Source organism: Neopsephotus bourkii, unplaced genomic scaffold, assembly GCF_033783945.1.
Source record: "Neopsephotus bourkii isolate Nb327-2 ecotype Australia unplaced genomic scaffold, CSIRO-AGI_Nbou_v1 NB_1825, whole genome shotgun sequence".
NCBI lineage: Eukaryota > Metazoa > Chordata > Aves > Psittaciformes > Psittacidae > Neopsephotus > Neopsephotus bourkii.
The window spans coordinates 10628479-10650274 of record NW_026902298.1 but is presented as its reverse complement, the minus strand read 5'-3'; the positions used below and the strand labels follow the sequence as shown (position 1 = coordinate 10650274).

At 48.4% G+C, this 21796-nt stretch overlaps 1 protein-coding gene across 2 annotated transcripts; it reads right to left on the bottom strand.

Moving 5' to 3' along the window:
• Nucleotides 1-2856: 2856 nt before the first annotated feature.
• ARHGAP1 (Rho GTPase activating protein 1) lies at nucleotides 2857-21084 on the bottom strand. Of its 2 annotated transcripts, XM_061343686.1 has the most exons (13): nucleotides 20884-21084; nucleotides 20003-20095; nucleotides 14786-14815; nucleotides 9587-9674; nucleotides 9212-9343; nucleotides 8675-8761; nucleotides 7970-8068; nucleotides 7199-7306; nucleotides 5931-6007; nucleotides 5466-5543; nucleotides 4814-4942; nucleotides 4554-4657; nucleotides 2857-3852 (listed from the first exon to the last, which is right to left on the bottom strand). In XM_061343686.1, the coding sequence occupies exons 1-13, from the start codon at nucleotides 21020-21022 to the stop codon at nucleotides 3673-3675; spliced, it is 1344 nt and encodes a 447-aa protein (XP_061199670.1). In that variant the 5' UTR covers nucleotides 21023-21084; the 3' UTR covers nucleotides 2857-3672. The 2 variants fall into 2 exon arrangements, with proteins under 2 accessions (XP_061199670.1, XP_061199672.1); XM_061343688.1 differs by lacking the exon at nucleotides 14786-14815.
• Nucleotides 21085-21796: the final 712 nt, after the last annotated feature.

The following is a 21796-nucleotide window of genomic DNA, read 5'->3' as shown; positions in this document are numbered from 1 at the left end:
GGCGGAATTTCACACTCCTCCCTCTGTGCATGGTTATTACGGCTGGCAGCGTAGCCAGCTTTACTTCTGTGCCTTACAGATGTGCCACAGCTCCTGTCACTTGTGAGACACAGCTGGATCTGGGATTACAAGTTGAATTTTATTGAAATACAAAAAGTGCAAACTGTGAAATACAAGATTGGTGCAGATTGGAAGAAAACAAACTGTGAACCGTGAGACCCCAGCCTGCACCTCACGAACATCAACAGAAAAGGCAGCAAGGAACACCAGCAACAAAAGCAAAAGCCAACAGTTACGCACAGGAGCCCCCGTGCATGAAAGGTAACAAGGACCAAAGTGGTCCTCAGCTCTCAAATAGCAAACGTTGCCACAAGGCATCCAGCTGGCCCCGGCACCCCTGTGCCCCCTGACAGCTCTGGTGTCAGGACACAGCGTGGGGCAGGGAGCAGAGGCCGATAAGACAGCAGGAGGCTTAAACAGAGGGGAATGGCTGAGATGCTAAAGAGCAGAGGGTTGAAGTGTAACAAGTACCCCCACAGGGAGAAATGGCTAACAGCTAACCTGAAAGACAGGGAAGAGACCCGTGGGCAGCTCTACAGCAAGGAGAACAACAAAGACCAGCACTCTAATCAGATACTGCCTGCACCTGTATGCAGCAGAGACACCCAAGCCTGCCAGAGCCTGGCTGTGTGCAGAGGCTCTTTGCCCAGGAACAGAGGGAATTTCAGCCCCTGGTCTGGGCAGATGTAGGCTCCGGTAGGCACGCACCCAGCACAGGCTGAGGCAGCCCCACGCAGCTCCCTGCTCAATTCACACAAGGGGTGTTTCAATGCAAGGCCTCCAGGAGAGCAGACAACAGAAGCAAAAGCAACCCCGGTCCCTGTGCCTGCGCCAGGGCCCCCGGCAGCTCCGGCATGAGGAGCAGCAGACAAAGGGATATTTACACTGGGTCCCTTCCAGGAGTTGCAAGCACTTTCCCACCGTGCGCAGCAGCAGCTTCCTGAATGCCCTCCAAATCTGCTCCCTGCAGGCACTGGACTGGCGCAGGCTTTTATCCCTGCCTGCAGGGGATGCGCCCGTCTCCACTGGGCTAAAAAAGGAAAGATTATTTCAAGAATTCGCTTTAAAAACAAAATTTAAAAAAATTAAAAAGAAGCACCCACCAAAAAATTCCAGCCAGAACATGGACACTTCCAGCAACCCCTGCTCTGCCGCTGGGGAGGAGCTAAGCTACCCCAGCACTGCTCCCTTCGCTACTGAAGGGAATGGTCCGGAACGTGACAGCCTCCCCTGGGAGCTGGGGCTACACACAGGGCCAAGGCCTCCTGCCCCAGCACGCAGGCACTTCCCGATCCATGCTGCCAACATTGGTCTTGTTTGTCCCAGGGGAAGCGAGCTGGGATTGCCTTTCCTCTAGGGGGATGTAAGGGAGGCCAGTGTCAGCTCAGATCTAGTTGGAGCATCAAGTCTACCCCCAAACTGAAGCCTGCACAGCATAGGGTGCCTACAGGGGACAAGGGGCTGCACTGGGCTCCCTCTGCCTCCACACTCCTCCCCGGCTGTCCAGAAATCCCTGCCTCTTAGAGCAAACACTGGGGCCTCTTAAAGCAAACGCTGGGGCAGATAAACCTCTCCTCTCCACACCATCCATTGTTCCTGCACGGCACACCAGCCCTGCTAACTTCCTCTAGCACAGAACACAGGTGAATTAGGAGCTGAGTGTCTCTACCTCCAAAACATCTGGTTACTGCTGTTCAGGCTGAAACAATTCCTATTCTGGACCAACAGGCTAAGTTAATAACAGTGGTATTGGAACAGGGAGACTAAGCAGCCTTGTAGCCTCCATAGGACAAAGTCCCCACTATGTAGATGGGATGAGACCCCAGCCCTCTAATCAAACACCTCCTTAGTGATGCTCAGTTTCTTTCTCACTATTCCCATGCATATGTTGCTGTTCCTCCTTCATGGACCAGAGCTGCCTGTATCCTCACCCATGCCTATTCCAGAGCTCAGCAATAAGGGCCATTTCCATAATGCCTGCAGCAGATGACACTTAACCTGCTTACAGCTGGGGCACCAACCCTTGTCAGTGTTTAAAGGCAGGCTAAAATACTACAACAAAGCAAACGGTATTTTGCATCCAGTAGCTATTTAAAACAGTTCTGCTTGGTCCAAAAAGATCTGTCCCTGTGGCCAGATGCAGCAACAGGGGCCTGGCCCAGGCACGCAGGGCACGAGATACAAAGGTACAACACACCAGTGATGTAAGGCTACAAGCTCCCTGCTAACACCCTGCTGGGTCAGGCTAAGGAGAGGGATCTCTTTCAGGTCAGGTAATGGGAACACTGCAACCCAAACCCAACCGGGATGCCCTCACAGGTAGCAGGTCCACCCCACTCTGAGCCTGCTCTGCAGACAACCCAACCTCTCCAGCCATGCCCAGGGCATGCAGGATGCATCTGACCAGGCTTCCATGGTAGGACAGAAGGAAGGTAGCTCAGAACTGAAGAGGAGACAAGGCAAAGGCCCTTGGCATGGAATAGCTGTTCCCTCACAGCTTTGGCACATGAGTGCTCAGCACCTGGGCAGAAATGTAAGCCCAGCCCAGTGCACTGCAGGGTGAGGATCAGCCCCAGCCCCTATATCTTCCCTCAAGGCCATGCTCTCTGTTACGCTGCGCTGGGGAGAGTCCTGCTCAAGAAGCCAAGGTCTCTGTGCCATCAGCACAGATGCACACATCTGACAGAGGAAAGGGGCTTTGTGCGGCTGCCCCGGGGAGAGGCAGTGATGCTCGTAGCATGCAGCAGGTTCAGTGCCACCAGGGCACTTGCTCCCTGCCCTTCAGACTCACCCATCCACACAGACAGGCCTGGCATGTGCCTTCCCAGCAGGGCTGGAAATGCTGCCGGAGGGATCAACACCACCTGAGCTGGGTAACTGGGAGGCACCTCACCCACTACACCCCAGCAAACACTGAAGAGTATCAAGAGTAGGGACCCCAGAGGGGTTTGGGTTAAATTCAGCTTCCTTGTATTGGAATCTGAGCAGTAACAGCCCATGTGCTGTGAGCGTGTCCTTCACTTGCCTGCCAAAACCATGGGGTCTGGAGTGTTGTTGCAAGTGCAGGACAAGCACAAGAGCTGCCCAGCTCCCTCCTTGCCTCAGGTGCCACTGGGGAAAGGCAGATGCATGTTCAGGACTGAGGGATGGCACTGGTAGCAAGAACATCTCTGCCACAAACCCAGCGAGCTGCCCTCACCCAGACAGCCCAGCAGAGGCAAGGGGGTGAACTGGGGCTGTTGTGAGCTGAAACAATAACGGTCTTTGCTGAGGAAGGGACCAGGAGGGCAGAAAGGGAAGGAGGAAAGAGGCAGGGCATCCGATAGGGCAGCAGGCTGGTGATGAGGCCTGGAGGAGCTGCACAGACTGGCAGGGGGGCCAGGACTCCACTCGGAGCAGCAGGGAGACCAGCTCCCCTCCCCATCCCGAGCAGTGGGTCTCTGCTCGCTTACTTACACACTTTCTCCACCATCTCCACAGCCCTCACTCTGCTCATCACCCAGAGGATCAATAGTCCCCTTGCACTGGAGTCAGCTGGGTCACAGCTCCAAGACAAGGTGGGAAGGAAGGTGGGAAGGTGAGCACAGTGTGCTGGTGTGGGCTGGCCTGGATTCAGGCCTCCACATCCTCGAAGAGCTCCTTCTGGTGGTCCAGCAGGAACTTGGTGAAGGTATTGATGGGGTTGATGGCTTTTAGGGTGATGGCTACATCTTTGGCCCACAGCAGATTTGGGCCAAACACAACTGCTAGGTTGGTGTTTGTCATCTTGTTTCTGTCACTGTGAGCAGAGACCTGTATGGGAAGGAAAGAGCCCATCAGGAATCCTATAGAACAACACAGCAGGTGCCCTCTACACTCCCCAAAGCCAGAGCTCCTAGATCCCCAGGGGAAAATGGGAGGAGAGAAAGTGAAGGCCTAGTGCCAGAAGACAGAAACACACACGACACCAGCATTCAGGAGGTGAGGAGCAGTAACTTGCCATTTGCCACCATAGCTTTAACCACCAGGCTACATCATAACAATAGGACCAAAAGTACTGCCAGCCAAAATCTCTACAGGTCCAGGTCACCACTCAAAACAAGATTACCTTCCCTCTTGCTAGAGCAGCCTTGCAGTGGCTTCCCTGGCAGCACAAAACACTGTGGGGCAGATCAGAGACCCCTCTTCTAGTCTTGCAGATATATATATATACACACACACATATATATATACACACACATCAGATATATAACCCTGGGGAACTCTCATCCTCTCTCATACAAACCACACAGGCTTAATGCCCACCTGCACATCTCAGTGTTATGAGAAATAACTGCTTAGGCTAGGTCATCATGATCACTCTTGATCTGTTTAACAGTAAAGGTAGAAAAAGGCAATTTCCTGACTTGAGACTCATTTCCTCTCAAAGGAAAAGAGGGAGCTAGCAGTTAAAAAGCTGATTCAAGGCACTGGCAACTGAACTAGCATAACCGCCCACCTTTGGAGCCACTCACCTGCACCAGGAAGGCTGTCAGTAAATGGAGCACTTGGTAGTTCTCTTCTGGCAGAGTCTGGAGTGTTTTGCGAACAGCACCCACACGATTCTCCTCCTCCACATCTAAAGAGGGGACAGACAAGCAGGTCCGTGAGGAATCCTCAGCACTCACCGTGATGAAATCAGTCACAGGGTATCCCATGCATGCCCTCCTCCCAGGCTATCTTTGCTTGTGGCCAGTGTAACATTCAGGAGTAGGACACTCTTGTTACAACTCACTCTGAAAGCTGACAACATGGCTGTAGAGGCCAAAAGTGAGCAGGGGTTCAGGAAGCTCCCTCAAGAAGGTCTTGAGAATCACAGCAGGGAGGTGGACATCTTCATACTGCTGGAAATCTACAGGCACACCTGAGAAAGCAGAGCAGAACGTCAGTGCTCGAAGCAGGGCTTCCTCCAAACACAGAATGGGACATGGTGGTGGCCAGAGCTCAGAACTAGGGAAGCAAGAGTTTGAAGAAGAACACAGAGAGGGTACTGAAGCACCACATCTTTTAGGAGAGTGGAAAAATGTGTCCCAAAAGCATGTACAAAGCACTGCTGAATCCAGCACTACATCTTTAGAGTCATCAGATGCAATAGATGAAAAAGTTTCTTCCTGGTCATCTTCAGTCCCTACAGTATAACCTGACTAAGGTGGTATATCCCACCCCAAGAAACAGGGAAACTCAGGAATGAAAAAGGCAGCAACGGGAATGTAAGTGGGAAGGAACATGGTTTCTACACAGCAGAAGTATCAGGTGCTTCTCCTTTGCAGCTCAGGTCATGCCATGATGGGGCCTCACCTAGAGGCCTATCAAAGAAGGAGAGGAGCCATGATCCAACACAGCTCCAGTTGGGAATGAGAGGGGCTCTGCTGAATGTGGGCACTTACCCATGTTGTATTTTTGCTGGACCTCCCTGACAACCTGTGTGTTTGCTGATCTCCGGAAAATCCCCTCTGTGGTAAGAGCTGTGAAGGGAGACCAGGTGGGGAAAAAAGATCAGACACGTGAGAGCCTAAAAATGCTGGTCTTAACAGTCATAAATCCATGCCTTGGGCATTCAAACTGATGACAAGTAGTCCCTTTTTTAGACCATGGCAATCCTGTCTGCTTCCACTAGCAGGCAAAGGACACAAGGAGCATTTTGCTGCTCTTAAAGAAGTAGGGATGAGTGGAAGAAAGAGGTCTCCTGAGCCCTGCATGCTCTCTTGAACGCTAACTCGCTTAGTTCAGGCCTTTACACCTCATTGTAGACCACTGTTCTTTATCTCACCACACTCTAGGTGGGAACTTGGATGGAGGAGAAGCCACTGATATGGAATAAAGAGGGGCTGCAGTTCCCCCTCTACACTCACCATGGTCCCGCAAGTGAGCAATGGTGTCTCTGACCACCAGAGGCACAGGAGACTGATCAGGGCTCTTCTCCCTGAGACTGTGGGAAGAGACAAAAGGTTACAAATGACGGGTCTTCCCTACCCTGCATGCAGCCCTGAGTGTTTAAGTCACAAGCCCTACCCTATAGGATATTGCTATCCCAGTCCGAGGCTCAACCACTATTCCAGCCTTCTCTCCCATTCACCCATCATGCTACATCATTCACTGGAGCAAGTATGAGCTCATTACTACACCAGAGGAGTAATCCTCTCTCTTCTGTAAACCCCACAGCCTGTAGATTCCAAGGCAAAGGAGTTCCCAGAAGGCAAGGCTGCTAGTTATGAGTAAGATGAAAGGGTTAAACTTCCTGTTTACTTCCCCATAGGAGCAAGGGTAGAAAGAAGCTGACATATGAGAGAAATACATATGGAGTAAGTTTATCCATCCCACTCCTGTAGCAGAAGATGCATCAACCCAACAGCTGTCAGGGAAGACTTAGTGATGCCAAGGTGTTTGCTGTCTGTACCACTTGATGGCATGGAGCTGTTCACCCCTCTCAGGCTACTCACAGGCCCAGGCACACAGCACCACAGGAAACACCATTTGGAAACGTGGTGAAGCTGGGGAATGTGTTGCCAGGTTGCTCCAGAGGATCTGCCTGGCCACAGGGTACTGGCTCCTCCTCATTCCCCGGGGAAGCAAAATCACACTCCAAGTTAAAAATACCTTCACCACTTAGCCAGTATCACTAGCCCTTGCCAGTGTCTGTGTTTGCCTGTGTCAGCCTGCAGGAATGGGGGATGGGATCAGCATGAGGGTGAACAGAAGTGCTTTTAAAATAGAGTTTATGATATGGAAAAACCTAGGAAACAGCCCCGCAGCCCTGCTCAATCAGCACAGCCCTAAAGACACCTCCACCAGCCTCCAACAGACTTCCTTTGTTTATAGGAAGTCCATAGTGATACAAAGCTGTCCCATATGGCCTTTGTTTTGTTCCTCCCTTAGTGACCCTTAGCTGCAGAAGCAATCCCATCCTCATTTAGACACAATCTCGCTGCGGAATCAAGAAGGTAGAACTGAAGCGGGTCAGGATCTGGTCATCTGGCTCCTCAGAAGAATGATGAAAGCTTTGCAGGAAGTCTGAACTGCCCGGAAGGTTACAGCCACTTGTGCTGCTCTTCAGCTGCAAACACAGTGGGCTCGTACCAAGCAAGTCAGGGCAAAAGCAACACAATGCAGGGATACTCACAGCTGGAGTGAGACTCCAAACTGCTGGTTTGGCAGTGGGGGGCGCGGAGGGGTTGGCTTCGGGGGCACTTGTGAAGGTTTCTGCAGGGATCTCAGATATTCATCGTACCTGTGGCAAAACACAGACTAGTAAGGAGCCACCCCACCTCCCAGAAAGAGCATGACCCGAGCACTGCACATGAGCCACTGCACATCCACTGGTAACAGCTCCAGCCTAGTGTGCTTGATTCCACCTATGCAGCTCTGGAGCACAGGGGCAACAAGATCAAATGTCTGGCTACCAGGAAAAAGCAGGGAGAAAGGAGTATCTATGTGGAATCAGGAGCTGGAGTAGCTGAGGATGACAGCATGGGCAGGAGGCCAGGGCAGCAGTGCTTGCAATGAGACGGTTGCATGTGTGCATGAAGGACAGGGAATCGATCTGGCAGGACTGGGATTGTGGCGATGCTGGGAAGCCCCAAAACCAAGCTGAACTGTGCAGAGTGAGCAGAGCAGGTGCCCAGACACAGCAGATGAACCATGAAATCCAGGCCAACAGCTTGAAGAGAGCCCCAGAGGAGAGGCAGGATTGGTGCTCCACTGGGACAGAACTTGGCACTGTGGCCAAGGACACACAGGGAGGAGCATGGATAGGAACAATAGTCCCTAAGGCAATTTGTCACCACTCCCTGCAAAACCCGAGTGGAACAATCTCTTCCTCCCTTTGCCATTCCTCCAGAGAAGTCCCCTCTCACAGAGTCCTAAGCAAACGGGAGACAGGCAGCATTCTTACTTCAGCACTTGGCTTGGGATCCCCAATTGTTCCAGCTTCACATACTCCTCCAGCTCGCTAAGGAAGTTCACGTAAAAGATCTTTCGTCCAAACTTAAAGCTGAAAACAAGAGAAAAGAGGATTATGTGAGGAATGGGGAAATCCAGTATCAGAACAGACTTCCTACAGACAAGGAGAGCAGGGGTCTGCAAGAGACATCAGTAGGGCAAAGGGGCAGATACAGAGCAGCAGAAATGTCACCCATATTGGTCTCCACCTCCATGTATGTTACCAGGAGATGCCAAGACTTTCCAAGTCACATCAGAAGCTCCAGCAGCAGCAGGCTCCCTAAAACACTGGATTTCTCCTTCCAGCAATAGGCTGAAGAAGTTTTGCTTTCAATTACTTTACAGAGTTAAGATTTCACAATGAATTACATATGATTTGGAGTGATGCTTTCACTTCCTCTTTCACTATTAGCAGAGCCTGCAACATTCTACTTGGTTGGACAAAAAGGGAGCAGCAGCACAGAGCTGCAGACTCTGCAGGTTCTTAAAACAGTATTTCTTGTGTTTGAGTATGTCTGACCTCAGAAAAGAGGTGACACCATAGGATGAGAGTCTCCAGGGTAGGCTTTGCAGCTGGGCTCATCTTGTGCCCACTGAGATGCCTCATTGTTTGCCTGCAGTGTGAGGATGTGGCTGAGCCTCCTGTAGTGCTTCCTACCTGATCAGAGGCTTGAAGAGAATCAGCAGGGTCTTGATGAACATCGTTGGGTGCACAATATACAAGGCTTTGATGTTCTTCTTGTACCTGCCAAGAGAAGCTATGTAAGGATGAGCTGTGCTTTAAGGAGAGGATTCAACCTTTCCAGATGAAGGCACCCTTGTGCTCCATTCCTTTTGCACTGCGCCTCACCACCTCCCATACCCACAGCCTCTGCTCTCCCATGCTTTTTAGCTGTGTCAGGCCACTCAGCAGCCCAAGGGCACATGCTACTGTATTCCAAGATTCACCAAGCATCAGGAAGCAACAATTATACCATGGGGTGACACACGGTTTTGCTGCTTGCCTGTTAGCCTAAAGGATGTAACTACAGAAGGAGCCATTTGTCCCATGATTCAGCCTGCACTAAACAACAACCCACCTCCATAAACAACAGAAATAAGTGATAGTAAATTATGATCCAAAAGCTACATGGAGGAACCTACATTAGGCTTGAGGACAGCACATTACAGCCTTGCTTGCTGCAGCCTTACTCACTTCCGATCAAATTCCCTGTAGGCATCCCGCAGCCAGCTCAGGGATGGCTTGTTCTCACTGGTCAGGCCATGGTGCAGGTACACCAGTGTGTAATCACTCTCCACATACTGGTCCAGTGTGAACTTCAGGTACCTGAGAAGAGACAACTGCTGAGCTCACTTCACACTCTGCCACAGAGAGGCTCCTCCTCCCTTGGGGACTCACTTGTGTGTGTCTAAACAGAGGGTTTGCACCCCCAGCAATGGAGGCAAGTGCTTTGGGAGGACACATCCAGCTAAAGAAACTACTGCAGATAGATTTGGCCTCAAGAATCCAGCACCTGGGAATTACATCAGGCTTAAGAAGTTAACAGCAGCCTCCTAAGACACTACTCACCCCAGCAGTTTCACATGGTCAAGTTGATGACTTGGGGGCATCCGGCAGGCACTGAACAAAATGACTTTCCTTCCGTATTTGTCATCACCTGCAGATGAAATGCCAGGGATTACAGGCAGTTTAAGGACTACATTGTGGTCCTGGCAGCAAGGGACAAACAGAGAACGGGAAACCACCATAACAAGGCAGAAGTCTGGATTGTCACAGATGCCAGCAAAGCTACGCCTCATTTTCAGCAGTTACCATGGGCCTAGTATGGAAGCAGAAACCTGAACCAAAGGCCTGGCAAGTAAATAATATGAATAGAGAACAGAGTCCATGCTCTAGCCCTGAAAGAAAAGGAAGGATTGGAAGCCAGGATGCCTTGGGGCATGTAGGGATGGAGGCCTCAAGTACAGAGTGCTCAGAGCATTAATCCTGCAACACTGCCCCTGGACATTGCTCCTGATGTGTGGCAGGGAGGCACAGAGAAAACTGCCCTCACAGGCATAACAACTTCTTCCATCCCACACACAGTCCTAGACCAACTGCCCATGGCCTGGTGCATTTGTTCCTTGCTTCACCTGAAGCTTTATCCTGCACAGAAATCAAAACCATTTCATACCCTGGAAACCAAGACATTCCTAGGAATAGGGCAGTCCCAGCCAGCCACATCCCAGAGATGAGAAGCAAGCATCATCACAAGCCTCTTCTACACATGGACCAAGTAGAGCTGCTGGATTCTCCAGGGGATTGCAGAACAAGCTGTTCACTCTTTCCTACATTTTCCATCCACAGAGATATTTTTCCAACCTGAGCTGGAAGGAGCAGCAAAGTGCAGCACAACAAAGTATGTTATGTATGAACCCAGCACAAAACAGTCCTCATCTCACTGGAGCCAAACAAACCATAGAGCATCCTCATCTTGGGGAGGACACTCCCAAGCACCACTTGAGGCTTCAGAAACAACAAGCCAAGTTTTCCTCAAAGTAAATCTTCATACATCAGTGGACTTACACCAGCAGAGATCTCAGCTCCATGATCAAAATCCAGGCAGATGGGCACGGACAAGATTAGCAGACAGTGTCAGGGGAACTGAGAGATTTAGCTAAGGAAGAACCAGGTCACAAATCTTTTGGACATAGGAAATTAGAAGGAAAGCCTGGTTCTCTCCCAGACACAACATCCAATCCATCTCCATAAGGATGACTTGCTTTTTAGCACCAGTGGAGATGAAATGGTTCCTTTAAGGTGAAGGGTTAAAGTCTTCCCATCTTTCTTGCTACTCACCTTGCTCCCCTACAGCATAACCACCTCATACAGACCACAGCACAGAAAAGCAGCAAGGATCACTACTTATGCACAACAACCTTGCAATATATCCTTTTCCCCACACTGATTTACACTATTTAGAGCATGCAGCCATTTTCTCACCTTTGTATGGGCTCTGGCCTCAACTACTGCTTGGTTAAACTTACTATGCAGCAACTGAGACCTCAAACTGAACCCTGGACAGCAAACCTGAGGTTCCTGGGAATGCTGCCTGTTACTAACAGACGACCACCTTGTACTGCAAATGGCAGCCAGAGGACTTATATATACCAGCCATGACATTAAGATGCCACTAAGCCACTTTTAGCCCCATGCTGGCTACAAGAACAGATTCTCTTGGAAATAGGTCATTTCTATTTTTCCCTCACAAGTCCTATTTTCAAGTCACCAGACAACACAAGAGACAGAAGTTACTGATGCACACAAGCCAGAACCTCTACAAAAGCTTGGAACACTGAAGCAGCACTAGCTACAGACCAGGAAAGGGTTGGCATAGGCCATCACATTGACATACACATGCGGAGGTAAGGGGCAATTAGGGAGGATGCATGACCCAGAATGCAGGACTAGGAGAGAGTGATGCAAGGCTCATCTGGGAACACCCAGATACAGTCACAGCCAGGCCACAAGACCAACATCACATTGCATATCCCACAGCAGCCCACTCTCTGCCTAGCCCAGAGTTTCTTAGTAGCCTGCTATGAGCTTTAGGGCTGGGTCTAATGCACATAAGCTGTCTGCAAAACAAAGATGCATGCTACAAAGCCCTGGACAAGGAATATGGCATCTTGTGACTCTTCCCAATGATCCTGAGCCACTTGCATGTCTATATGGAAGATAAAGGGTCCTGCCTGCACAGAGCAGCAAGATGGCAGCATCTGAGAATCTGTTGAGTTTTACAGTGATTAAAGAAGATGGTCAGAAAGAGTACAGATCTTTGCAGATCATAGCTCTGTGCTGAAGTCAGAATAGGTGCTATCTTCAGTTAACTGAGAGGCTGCATTACACCGAAGTGGATGGTCTGAGAGCCAGAAGCAGATTGCAAACTTGATCAAGGCAGGCCTTGGCTGAGAAGAACTGTGTTCAAGCAGTGTTGTGGGTGGCCACATACTCAGCTTGGGCTCCTGGGCAGTGATTTCCACACCTCACAAACCACAAATCAGGAGCCACGTACCTTAAAGACCTTCCTCTGGAATGACATGAAAGCCTATGGCAGGGCCTATGCAAAATCTGGAATCTTGTTCCTTATATAGCTTTGGAGAAAAGGTCTGGGATTGCTGGTAAGGAGAAAATGAACAATCCATGATTCTGCTGAAGGGGAGATGGCGTGTTTCCCTTGGATAATTTCCAGGATCAAGTACACCAGAAGATCACAGAATCATAGAAGAGTTAGGGTTGGAAAGGACAATCTACAGCCCCCCGGATGAGTGGAAAAGGAGTGGCCCATTTTGCCTTCCAAAGTAGAGTGAATTTATGCATGAGACCTACACGGGAACCAGCACGCCCATCACTGAGTTCTGGGTTTCACTCCGGTTTCATCACACCGAGTTTAGCCTGTCAGCACAGACTGCTGAAACAACCAACTGCTAATCTTGTTTCCTCCTGACACAGATCAGGTCAGTCTGCATCCTCCAGACATGGCAAAATGCAACATTCAGCATCAAAGCTGAACCATCAGTTGTTCCAGTTCATAGGCAAAAACCTAAAGCCCATTCCATGTGTTCGTGGCTGTCAGAGAAAATTGCCTGCAGGTGGCCTCTCTGCCTCCAACCAACCAGATTCTTATCATGTTTGATCTTTCCCAGATGCTCCATCCCCTGCACTGTTTGCTTTCCTGTTTGCAATATTAATCTTATGTATCTAGGGTTTCACCCCTTGTTTGCAATTGCAAATAGCTAAAGTTTCCATTAAACACAACTATAGACCATGAAGTAATCACTCAGCTTCTCAGGCTGTCTCCTGCCTCTCCCAGATGAGGAATGCCCAACAGTTAACAACAAACCAACAGAGAAGCAGTGGCCATCAGCACTCACAGAGCACCCTAACAATGTGCAAACCTTTGAGAGTAAGTTCTTACATTACACTGGAAATAAACCTACCTCTCCATAGGATGTAATCCAGATATATCTTTTAACAACAAAGAGCCAATATGCAAAGCCTCTCCAGTCAAGACAGCTGCCCATCTAAAGAGGCATTAACTTGCAGCACTGATGGACGTGCTAACTCTCCTTAACATTGTTATGGTGCTTTTAAAGCCCAAACTCAGTTTTAACTCCCACCTGAAGAGCAGCACTTCTGAGACAAGGGGTATGGAACATCACTGCTGTGGTTCCAAACCATCAGTGCAAGACCACACTTTTAAAACGGCTCAAGTTTATATACTGAGGCTAATGTTTCACATTGAAACCTGCAGCAATACAAACATATCAGTGCACAAATTCCTACCAAGTACTGTCCTGAGACAGTACTCCCTATTAAATGAATCTGTACAGTCAACACAGAAAAGACATGGTTGACCTGCAAATCCTGCTTTGTATTTCTAGGTATTTCTCCTGAAACATATCCTTTATGTCATGACTGGAAGCTGTCATACTACTCACTGCAGCCCAGGGACTCAGCTCCTTGTTACCTTCATCAGGTACCCTTAGCTGAGGGCCCACCCCGATGAAAGATTCAAATGGGAGTATCCTAGTACTTTGATACTGAGAGAATGAAGATGGATAAAACTTGCCTCCAGAAGCTAGTGCTATTGGTAAACCAGCAAAGCTAAAGAGTGGAGAGTCAAGGAGAGGACACCACTGCATAATTCTGGAACACTCTACACAATTTTCACAGAGATTTGGATGTTCATCAGAGCCACGGCCAATAAAAAACTTCTCTCGTGTAATTTCAGGCTCTTGCCAAGCTTATGACACAGCTGGGCAGTGTGCAAATGTAGTAGTGCTGCCTGTTGCAATTCTAGCATGGCTTTAGCCCCTCAGTTAAAGAAGGTAAGGAGCTCAAAGTAGAAGTATTTTAACACATAGCACCAACTTAGATATTCCCAATATCCAAATCATAAAGCCTTAACAAGTGACTGCAGCTCTAACTGATACAAAATATACTAAAGGGTCAGATTAAAGAGCGTGAAATGGGAGGATGCCTGAGAGCATGGCAGATGCCCATGTAATGAGGCAGTGAAGATCAGCGTTTCCATGGACTGTGTGAAGGTCTTGACCTGCTCTTCAGAAACAGAAGCAAGAATTTCACACCAAAAGAAGTTTTCACCTCCACTGAGAAGTGTGAAAGCGCCAGCAGCCAGACTGGGACTGCAGTCCAGAGAGTATTAACAAATGCTCAGCAAGCACAGAGCAGTCTAGCACAGCTTCAGGCTAGAATAAGCTACCAAAACACAACATCTCTGCAGCCAAATGGAGAAGAAACAGATTAACAGTTGCTTTCAGCTGGAGAATCCAGTTTAAGCACCAGCTGCTTGGCATGTGAGCGCAGCAGCAGATTGTACAAAGGAATAGAAAGCAATCCTAGGATGAACTTCCAAAGCACACGACAACGAGGCAAATCCCAGTTCAAACTGAACTGGTCCAAGCAGGCCACCACCATGACAGAAGAGGAACAGGATTGACACTGAGACCCAAGAGCCCCAAAGTGCCCAAAGTGAAGCCCACATGCCCAATTTGGCTCAAATGGTTCTGCTGTGCCGGAAGCAGAGGTGCAGCCCTCAGACAACAATTTGGTGCAGGCTTTGGACTCCTGAAGAGTTGCCAATGCAGCCTAAAGCTGAGCAAAGTTTGGGCTCCCCTGAGACAGTCCAGCTACAGGCCATGGTCATGCTAAAGGAATACCATGATCTACAGTACCAAATGTTAGCGCCACAAAAAGTCTACCTACCTGGTTGGGCCCCATCAAGTGCACCCTGGTCTGGAGGAACAGAAACAAGGTTATAGCAAGCCAAGCTTTGTACCCTTTCCCAGAAAGCAATCTTGAGTATAGTCTCAGAGGCTAGTTGGATTGCCACTGGGATGTGTTTAGTTGCTGTCTTGCAGCAATCATGCTCCTTCTATTTCATCTTTGTCCCATGCTCTTCTCCAAAGCAATCTTATCTAACAATCAGAAGCAGTAACAGCAACCCATGATTCCCATATTTCTGTCTTGAATCTGCATCTAATTCTGTATTATCAGTCAAACTTCTCACCCCTACTGTTACACCTTCCTCACCACCAAAATGGCAACCACTGTCCTGCCTCTTTTAAAAGGGTTAAACACAATTAAATCTGAATGCCAAGGTCCTTCGAGCAACTTCAGAAGTGTACAGAGAATGGCATCACACTGTTTGAATAACACATCCAGCGGATTGGTTTGCAAGAAGCTAAATAAGCTGAACTAAATAAACTGCACTAATGAGCTGCAGATAGGGACAATTTAGATCTTCAACACACAGCTTAAAAGAAAATGTTTGGTAGGTTCTGAATTGAATATAAACTGCCAATTAGAATGACCAGAGAGTGGTTACAAAGTGGTTATTGCCATGCCCAGCCCCTCTCCATCACTTTTCTAGCTATGCACTCAAGAGACCCATATAGGCTTGTCAAGACAGGATGGAGAGTTCTAGAGCAGGGCTGTAGAAAGAAACTCTCTGTTCCCTTGGTCTCCCTTAGGAGCTCAGAACCCCTCAGACACTCTCCATTCCCTTGATCTTGCATGTCAAAACATGATTCACAAGCTGGGCTTGCTCTGATGGGCCCAATTCTGCAGATGCAGCTCATCATTCTATATCATACAAATACTCTTAACAAAAATTACATATGTCAAAGGCAGAAACTACACCCAAAAGCAGCAGAAATGGATGCACCCTGTATTAATAGGGCCAATAATAATGTACCATACCGGAAGGGAGAAGAACCCTTGTTATCAAAGGCCTTTGCCACCAAAAACACACTGCAGCATACTTTCAGCACAAGGTTTGTCCTTGTTTGCTTTGCCTTCTTAATGAAACTGGTGCTCCAAGATTGTTTTTACCTCCTCATGTCAATCACAGGCAGCAACAACAAAGCATCAGCACTAGTTACAGCTTTAGCACCTGCAGCCAACAGCCAGCCACAATGGTTTTCAGGTAGGTTTGGTACCAGATTCACCATTGAAATAAAGATTCACTGTTGAAACTGCAGCTTTAATCTAGTAACTCATAGTAAGTTACATCCCCAGCTCTCTACCCTGCCTTCCCTCTTCAATCACAGGTCTTACACACACTAGCATCATGCCTCCTCTTCAAGGGCAGCCCTGGAGACTGACAGTTAACTGGTGTGAAGCAGCAGTTTTCCCACAAAAGCTAGCAGAAACATGCTCTGAGCTTCAGCAAAGCTTTGAAGTCACAGGGCAGGGACTACATAGCTAAAGTAAATAGTAACAGCCACTGTGCTGACTACTGCATCACCAACTTCTAGCCTCCACAGCAGTGGAAAACTCATTCACTGGTCATATCCTAAGCCCCAGTTTTCTTATCCCAAAAAGAAGAAAACCAGTTACTGTGTAACATGGGAATGGTGATGCACTTTATAGCTATAGGTTTGCATATTGACCACAAAGGTGAGACCAGTATTTTGGACTCTGCAGAAGAACAAGGGACGAACACGTTGCTAAAGCTGTCCAGAGTCCTGCTCTTCCCACACAGCTCCAGGTTCCCAATAGGAACTGCCATCTCCAGAGACCTCCTTCGGCCTGTTATTAAGCATACCATTGCAATTCAGCCTTTGCTGCCATTCAAGGATAAGATTATGTCACACCAGTCTGCCTCAACCCTCAAGGAGATGGAAGCAGCACCTTTGCCATAGAATTAGCAAAAGGATACAGAAACTGTTACACACCACAGGAATTCGGGATAGTTCCTCAAACTCTTTAACCAGAAGCCTGTGTTTCTTCTGAATGCCATTTGGTTGGAGCAAGAAGAGAAACCACACTTTGCAGAAGTGGTTTGTGCAGTGAAACTGAGCCGCCTCTGCTCCAGCCTCCATCCATGTGCGAAGACGAATTTCTCTGCTACAACGCTCACAGAAAGAGGAACTCAAGAGTCAAGAAGAGCACAACCACACAGAAACCTCTCCAGAGCCTGCGTAAAGCACTCCAGAAATTCACACCGTGAGGCAGGTCTGCAGGGAAAGGCAGAGTACCATCTCCTTCCTTCAGAACAACGCTGAACCCCAGAACTAAAGGAACGCTTCCCAGAACTGGAACATCTTGTTGTACTCCCTTGGAACTGGGGCCTGGATGCCTTTTGTTGCCATTTTCCTATGACACACCACCTCAAAGGACAGCAATGACATTCCTGCTCCTTCCCACAGACAGCCTCTTCCAGGAAGATCCCAGTCTCCAGAAGGGACTGGAGCCCAGGGCATAAAAGGAGAGTCTCTGTGAAGCTGCTGCACTATTTTTAAATGAAAAACAAGAGCAAACTCCTTCTTTTTCTAGCAAATTTCTAGCAAAATATCTTCAATGTTATTTCCCCCCCTCTTTAGGCCAGATATCCAGGATATTCAAATCCAGCATGCCTTGAACTCCATCAGGAATTAAAGCCAGCTAGAAAATGAGTGTGTTAACTTTCTGTCATCAAAACTGGGCTTTTAGTAAGTTTAAATTAACACCACACACCCCTCCTTCCTGCAAGAAGCAATTACTCTTCTGACCACACAGGATAACCCTGGGATCATGGAGTTCAGCCCGAGGATGGGAACCAGCCTTCTGGTTTTGTCTCAAAATAGCATCAGCATCCCAGAATGTATTTCAGGGAAGGCAGGAACAGAGTTAGCCATATGCTTTCTGCTCTCAAGTGCACAACAGGGAAGGACACAGAAGAGAAAGCTCAGAAAGCAGTAGAATGGGTAAAACAACCCTTGATCTGCTGCCATTTGCTAGCATTTACAAGAGAACCGGGTTGGAGCTACTTGTTTCAGGCTCAGCATGAGGAGCGTTCATTGCACATGAAGGTGCTGACAAGCACAACTTGTCAGGAGAGCCAGATGCAAACAGTTGCATATTAACCCTGCAGTGCAGTTCTGATTCGCCAGGCTATCTCTAACAGCATTTTCCCAGGTTTTCTCAGGTTGACTCCAACAACAGCCCAGAGAACACGGCCCATTCTCCAAACATATCAATTTTTGACCAAAAAACCTGAACAAACAGCATCACCTCACAGGCCAAGTTACAACTCAGGCCCCATAGACCCACTTCATAAATCCTGCTTTCAGGAGACGAGACACAAGGGAGTCTCCAAACTATGTGGCAGTAAATCCACTGTTTGGAGCTGTGCTACTGTTCCAACGCCACGAAAGGCATCAACCACGTTATGTGTGTGGGACCATTGCATGCTTTTAGATAAACCAGCTACTGGTGAACACTGGCCAGGAGCAACCAACAACAGAAGCTTCTCTGAGCTGCTTCTGAATTATGCAGAGACACAAGAGGGACAGACAGCTCCCTAGAAATACCAATTTAAACCACTGTCAGGGAAGAGCTCTCTTTCAGAATGCAGGCACAGCTCCCAGTCAGCCATCAAACCACTTCCAGATCCTTTCAGGAAGTTAGATAATTCATCTGCTATCCTAGACAACGTGTTAAACATTCCAAAGGCCTCCATACACACCTCCACTGGAGTGATACTCCGTTCAGAGAGCTTGGGAAAAAAACCTAAATGGTGTTACCTTGGAACAGAAACCCCGCAGAGAGACTGGTGCTTACATCAGGAGGCAGCACACAAAGTATTATCCTTGGTTTGGGCTGACATTCCAGACTTATCAATGTCTCTGATCTAAACCCTCTGCTAAGCACTTTGTCTGAAGTGAACAACAGAGCCAGTTAACTCATCAGCTCCCAGAGTCCTGAAAGGCCAGTTACCTCTGCCATCAGCATTACAAATAGTCTGACTGTTATCACTGAAATTGGTAGAGTCTCTTCCCACTTCCAGCAGTAGGGACACTGGGGTGCAGACTTCTATGAACCCCAGTCCTGAAACTCCAGCCTCATGGAAAAGGTTAGTAACACGTTTGCAAATGGAAGTGCTAGTGGCAAATCTACAAGACACTATGGCCCAAACATTAAATACCCGGGCCTGTCAACCTGAGCAGCCAGAGGCACAAAGGACAACAAAGTGTTGAGTTTACCATTATTGTTTTGCTCCCCAAATGATGTAACATGAGAGGTTAGGAGAAAGCAAGCTCATTCTAGAAAACAGACCAGAAAAGAACGGTGTCAGGACAACTCTTACCAAGGTAAGTGCCTGAGAATCTTCTCTCTCTTGTAAAACCCTGCTGCAGAACAACCCTGAGCCTGTGCTCTGCTTCACTGCAATTTCACATGTGGGGCAGGGACCAAGGCAGAGGAATGGCAATAGGAGGGGTAGGAAGTGGCCATAGATAATCGAGGAGAAGGAAGTGTGAATCGAGTCGCAACAGGCCAAAGAGGCATTTGGAACACAAGGCAAACTGGGATTACCCTTCCCTCATGCTTACCACAGCAACATAAAGAATATCCCCAAAACTCTTTCTTTGGATGCCCCAGCAGTAAACTGCCATGGGTTAGTGTCATTAAAATAATAAGGATAAGACAAGCACACAGAGAAAATCCAAATGCTCCTGACCCTGAACGATCAGGTCTTTCCTTGCAGTTGGACATGGGTCTATTCCCCCTGTTTCTGTAAATGCTGTTTCTGGACAAGATGGCAAGCTCTGGCCACTCAGATACAATAGAGCTGACAGACTTACTGTGAATTACTCCGTCAGCTGAGGCCCTTGCAACTGTACTGTATAACTAGGTAATTTCTGTGCCATTATCACACAAAACCCACATCCTATGCTCAGGACATAGTCAAGGGCCACATCTAAACCAATTCAGCAAAAGAAACCAAGAGCCAAGAAGCAATGCAAGATTAACCAAGGTCAGTGGAACATTACACACACAGCAAGCATTCATGAAGTTTGGTGCTTCTTCTCCTTAGGATGCCAGCTGTCATTGTCACATGGGCCTGGCATACAGCAGGTACCCCCACAACCCCATTAGAAAGACCCTTCCTCAGCCCAGCTGCAAAGACATCACAGGAGAAAACAGAAAGATCCCTACCTGCTACTTCCACAATGTGGTGCCTGGCAATATCATAGTAGGGATCATCCCACTGCAGGTGAGTGACGGGCTCAGGGGAGCCTTTGGAGTCCTCTGCACAAAACACAAGGAAAAAGCAATTAGAAGGAGGGATCTGGATCACCTTGGCCAAGGGTACAGGGATGAGAAAAAATGGTTCTTCAATACAGGAGGGACTAATGCATGTACCTGTCCACCTTGGAAACCCTCCTGTGAAATTCTGAGAGGACAGGAGCAGCAATGGCTTCAGAAGAGACCTGTCAATCCTATGAGGTCCAAACATGTCCCTCAGACTGTATATTCTCTCACAAACAACTGTTCTGATAGGTCACAAACATTCACAGAGACCAAAATCCAAGTGCCAAGGGCAACATCATGGCTTTCCAGAGCAGGAGGATCTTAACATCACCCCTAGATGCACAGTCATCCTATAAGCCCTTGAGCTAATATCCCCGACCTCTTTGGGCAGCAGTCCGTAGGACAGGATTCCAGAGCAGCAACTCAATCTCCAGCCCCACCTCCCATATGGAAGTTCAAGACCCTTCCACACAGGAAGGCCAACCTATCCTGCAAGAGACCATAACAAAGGATACTCAAGGACTTAGAGCATGTCTGTACTATCAGCACCAAAGTGCATTCAGCCACAGGATGGAGGAAAGCATATTTACATCAGCTTGCTCTCAGGTTTTTAGTGCTGTTTCAGTGGCAGGGCTAATTCACTTGGGTGTGGTACAGGATTAATGTGTCTATAAAGCTTTCAGATGGAGCTGGGCCTCTCTGTATGTGCAGATATGACCACAGTGCTGCAGGACAAACAATCCTTTTTGGTCGAAACCCAGACCCCAAACAAGCAGGATACTCACCTGACTGAGGAAAAGCAGGGACTTTATCTGCTGGCCAGCTGTTATCATCTATGGAGGCCAGTTGGAGCTGGCTGAGGGACTGGTTGGTCTCATCCAAGTTCAGGTCATCCTGAAGCTCCGAGAGCGGGTCTGTAGCCATGGTCCCCAAACACCGTGGGTTATTTCGTAGTGTCTACAATGAGGACTGCAGAGATTGCTGGGTGAGAGATCACAATTTACCTCCCCATAGAGGCTCTTCTTCTTCTGGTTTCCCCCAAATCCTCCCTTTATGTATTCAGAGATCATACTTCCCCTCCCCCTTAACACAGGCAGGAACTCCTCCTACTCCTCCAAGCCAGAAGCACCGACATATGTCAGATTCTTTGGTGCCAATTGCTATCAAAAGACCATCAGGAGCACGTACCAACCCTCTTGGAGTCCCTGCTTGGCCAAAGCTCTGTGAGGAGCAGTTTCTCTCCTGAAATGGAGCAGCAACAAGATGCTGAGGAAGGCGACAGGCTACACCAGCCCCTGCCTGATACGCTCACTGTACCAGCTCTGAGCTCCCCCTCCTTCCGAAGGGCTGGCACCAAGCCCAGTTGTTTCCACAGTTGGCCCAGTGCTGGAAGCATTCCCAGGAATCACCCTCCCTTCTCCCCATAAGGGAGGGCTGGAGCTCTCAACAGCACTGAAGTGCCTGCTTCAGTGTGCTGGGATCTGAACACAAAAGTGAACAGCTTCTTAAAACAGGATTTCGTAGGCTGAGCTAATAAGACAGAGAGAACAATACACACACAACAGTCATCTTCTTTCAGCATCACCCAGCAAACCCTTTCTCCTGTAAGACAAGGAATCATCTCTTTAATCTAAAGCCATATAGTCAGAATGAGTGTTTTTCACCAAGTATTACATAATACTGAGGAGACCAAGGAAT

Excerpts from the sequence above, each read along its gene's own strand:
- ARHGAP1 (XM_061343686.1), bottom strand. The coding sequence starts at position 21,022 with ATGGCTACAGACCCGCTCTCGGAGCTTCAGGATGACCTGAACTTGGAT. Across the intron at positions 9,675-14,785 it reads ACTTGATGGGGCCCAACCAG|GTGATGACAAATACGGAAGG; the intron begins GTAGGTAGACTT and ends TTTCATCTGCAG. Across the intron at positions 9,344-9,586 it reads GACCATGTGAAACTGCTGGG|GTACCTGAAGTTCACACTGG; the intron begins GTGAGTAGTGTC and ends GTCTCTTCTCAG.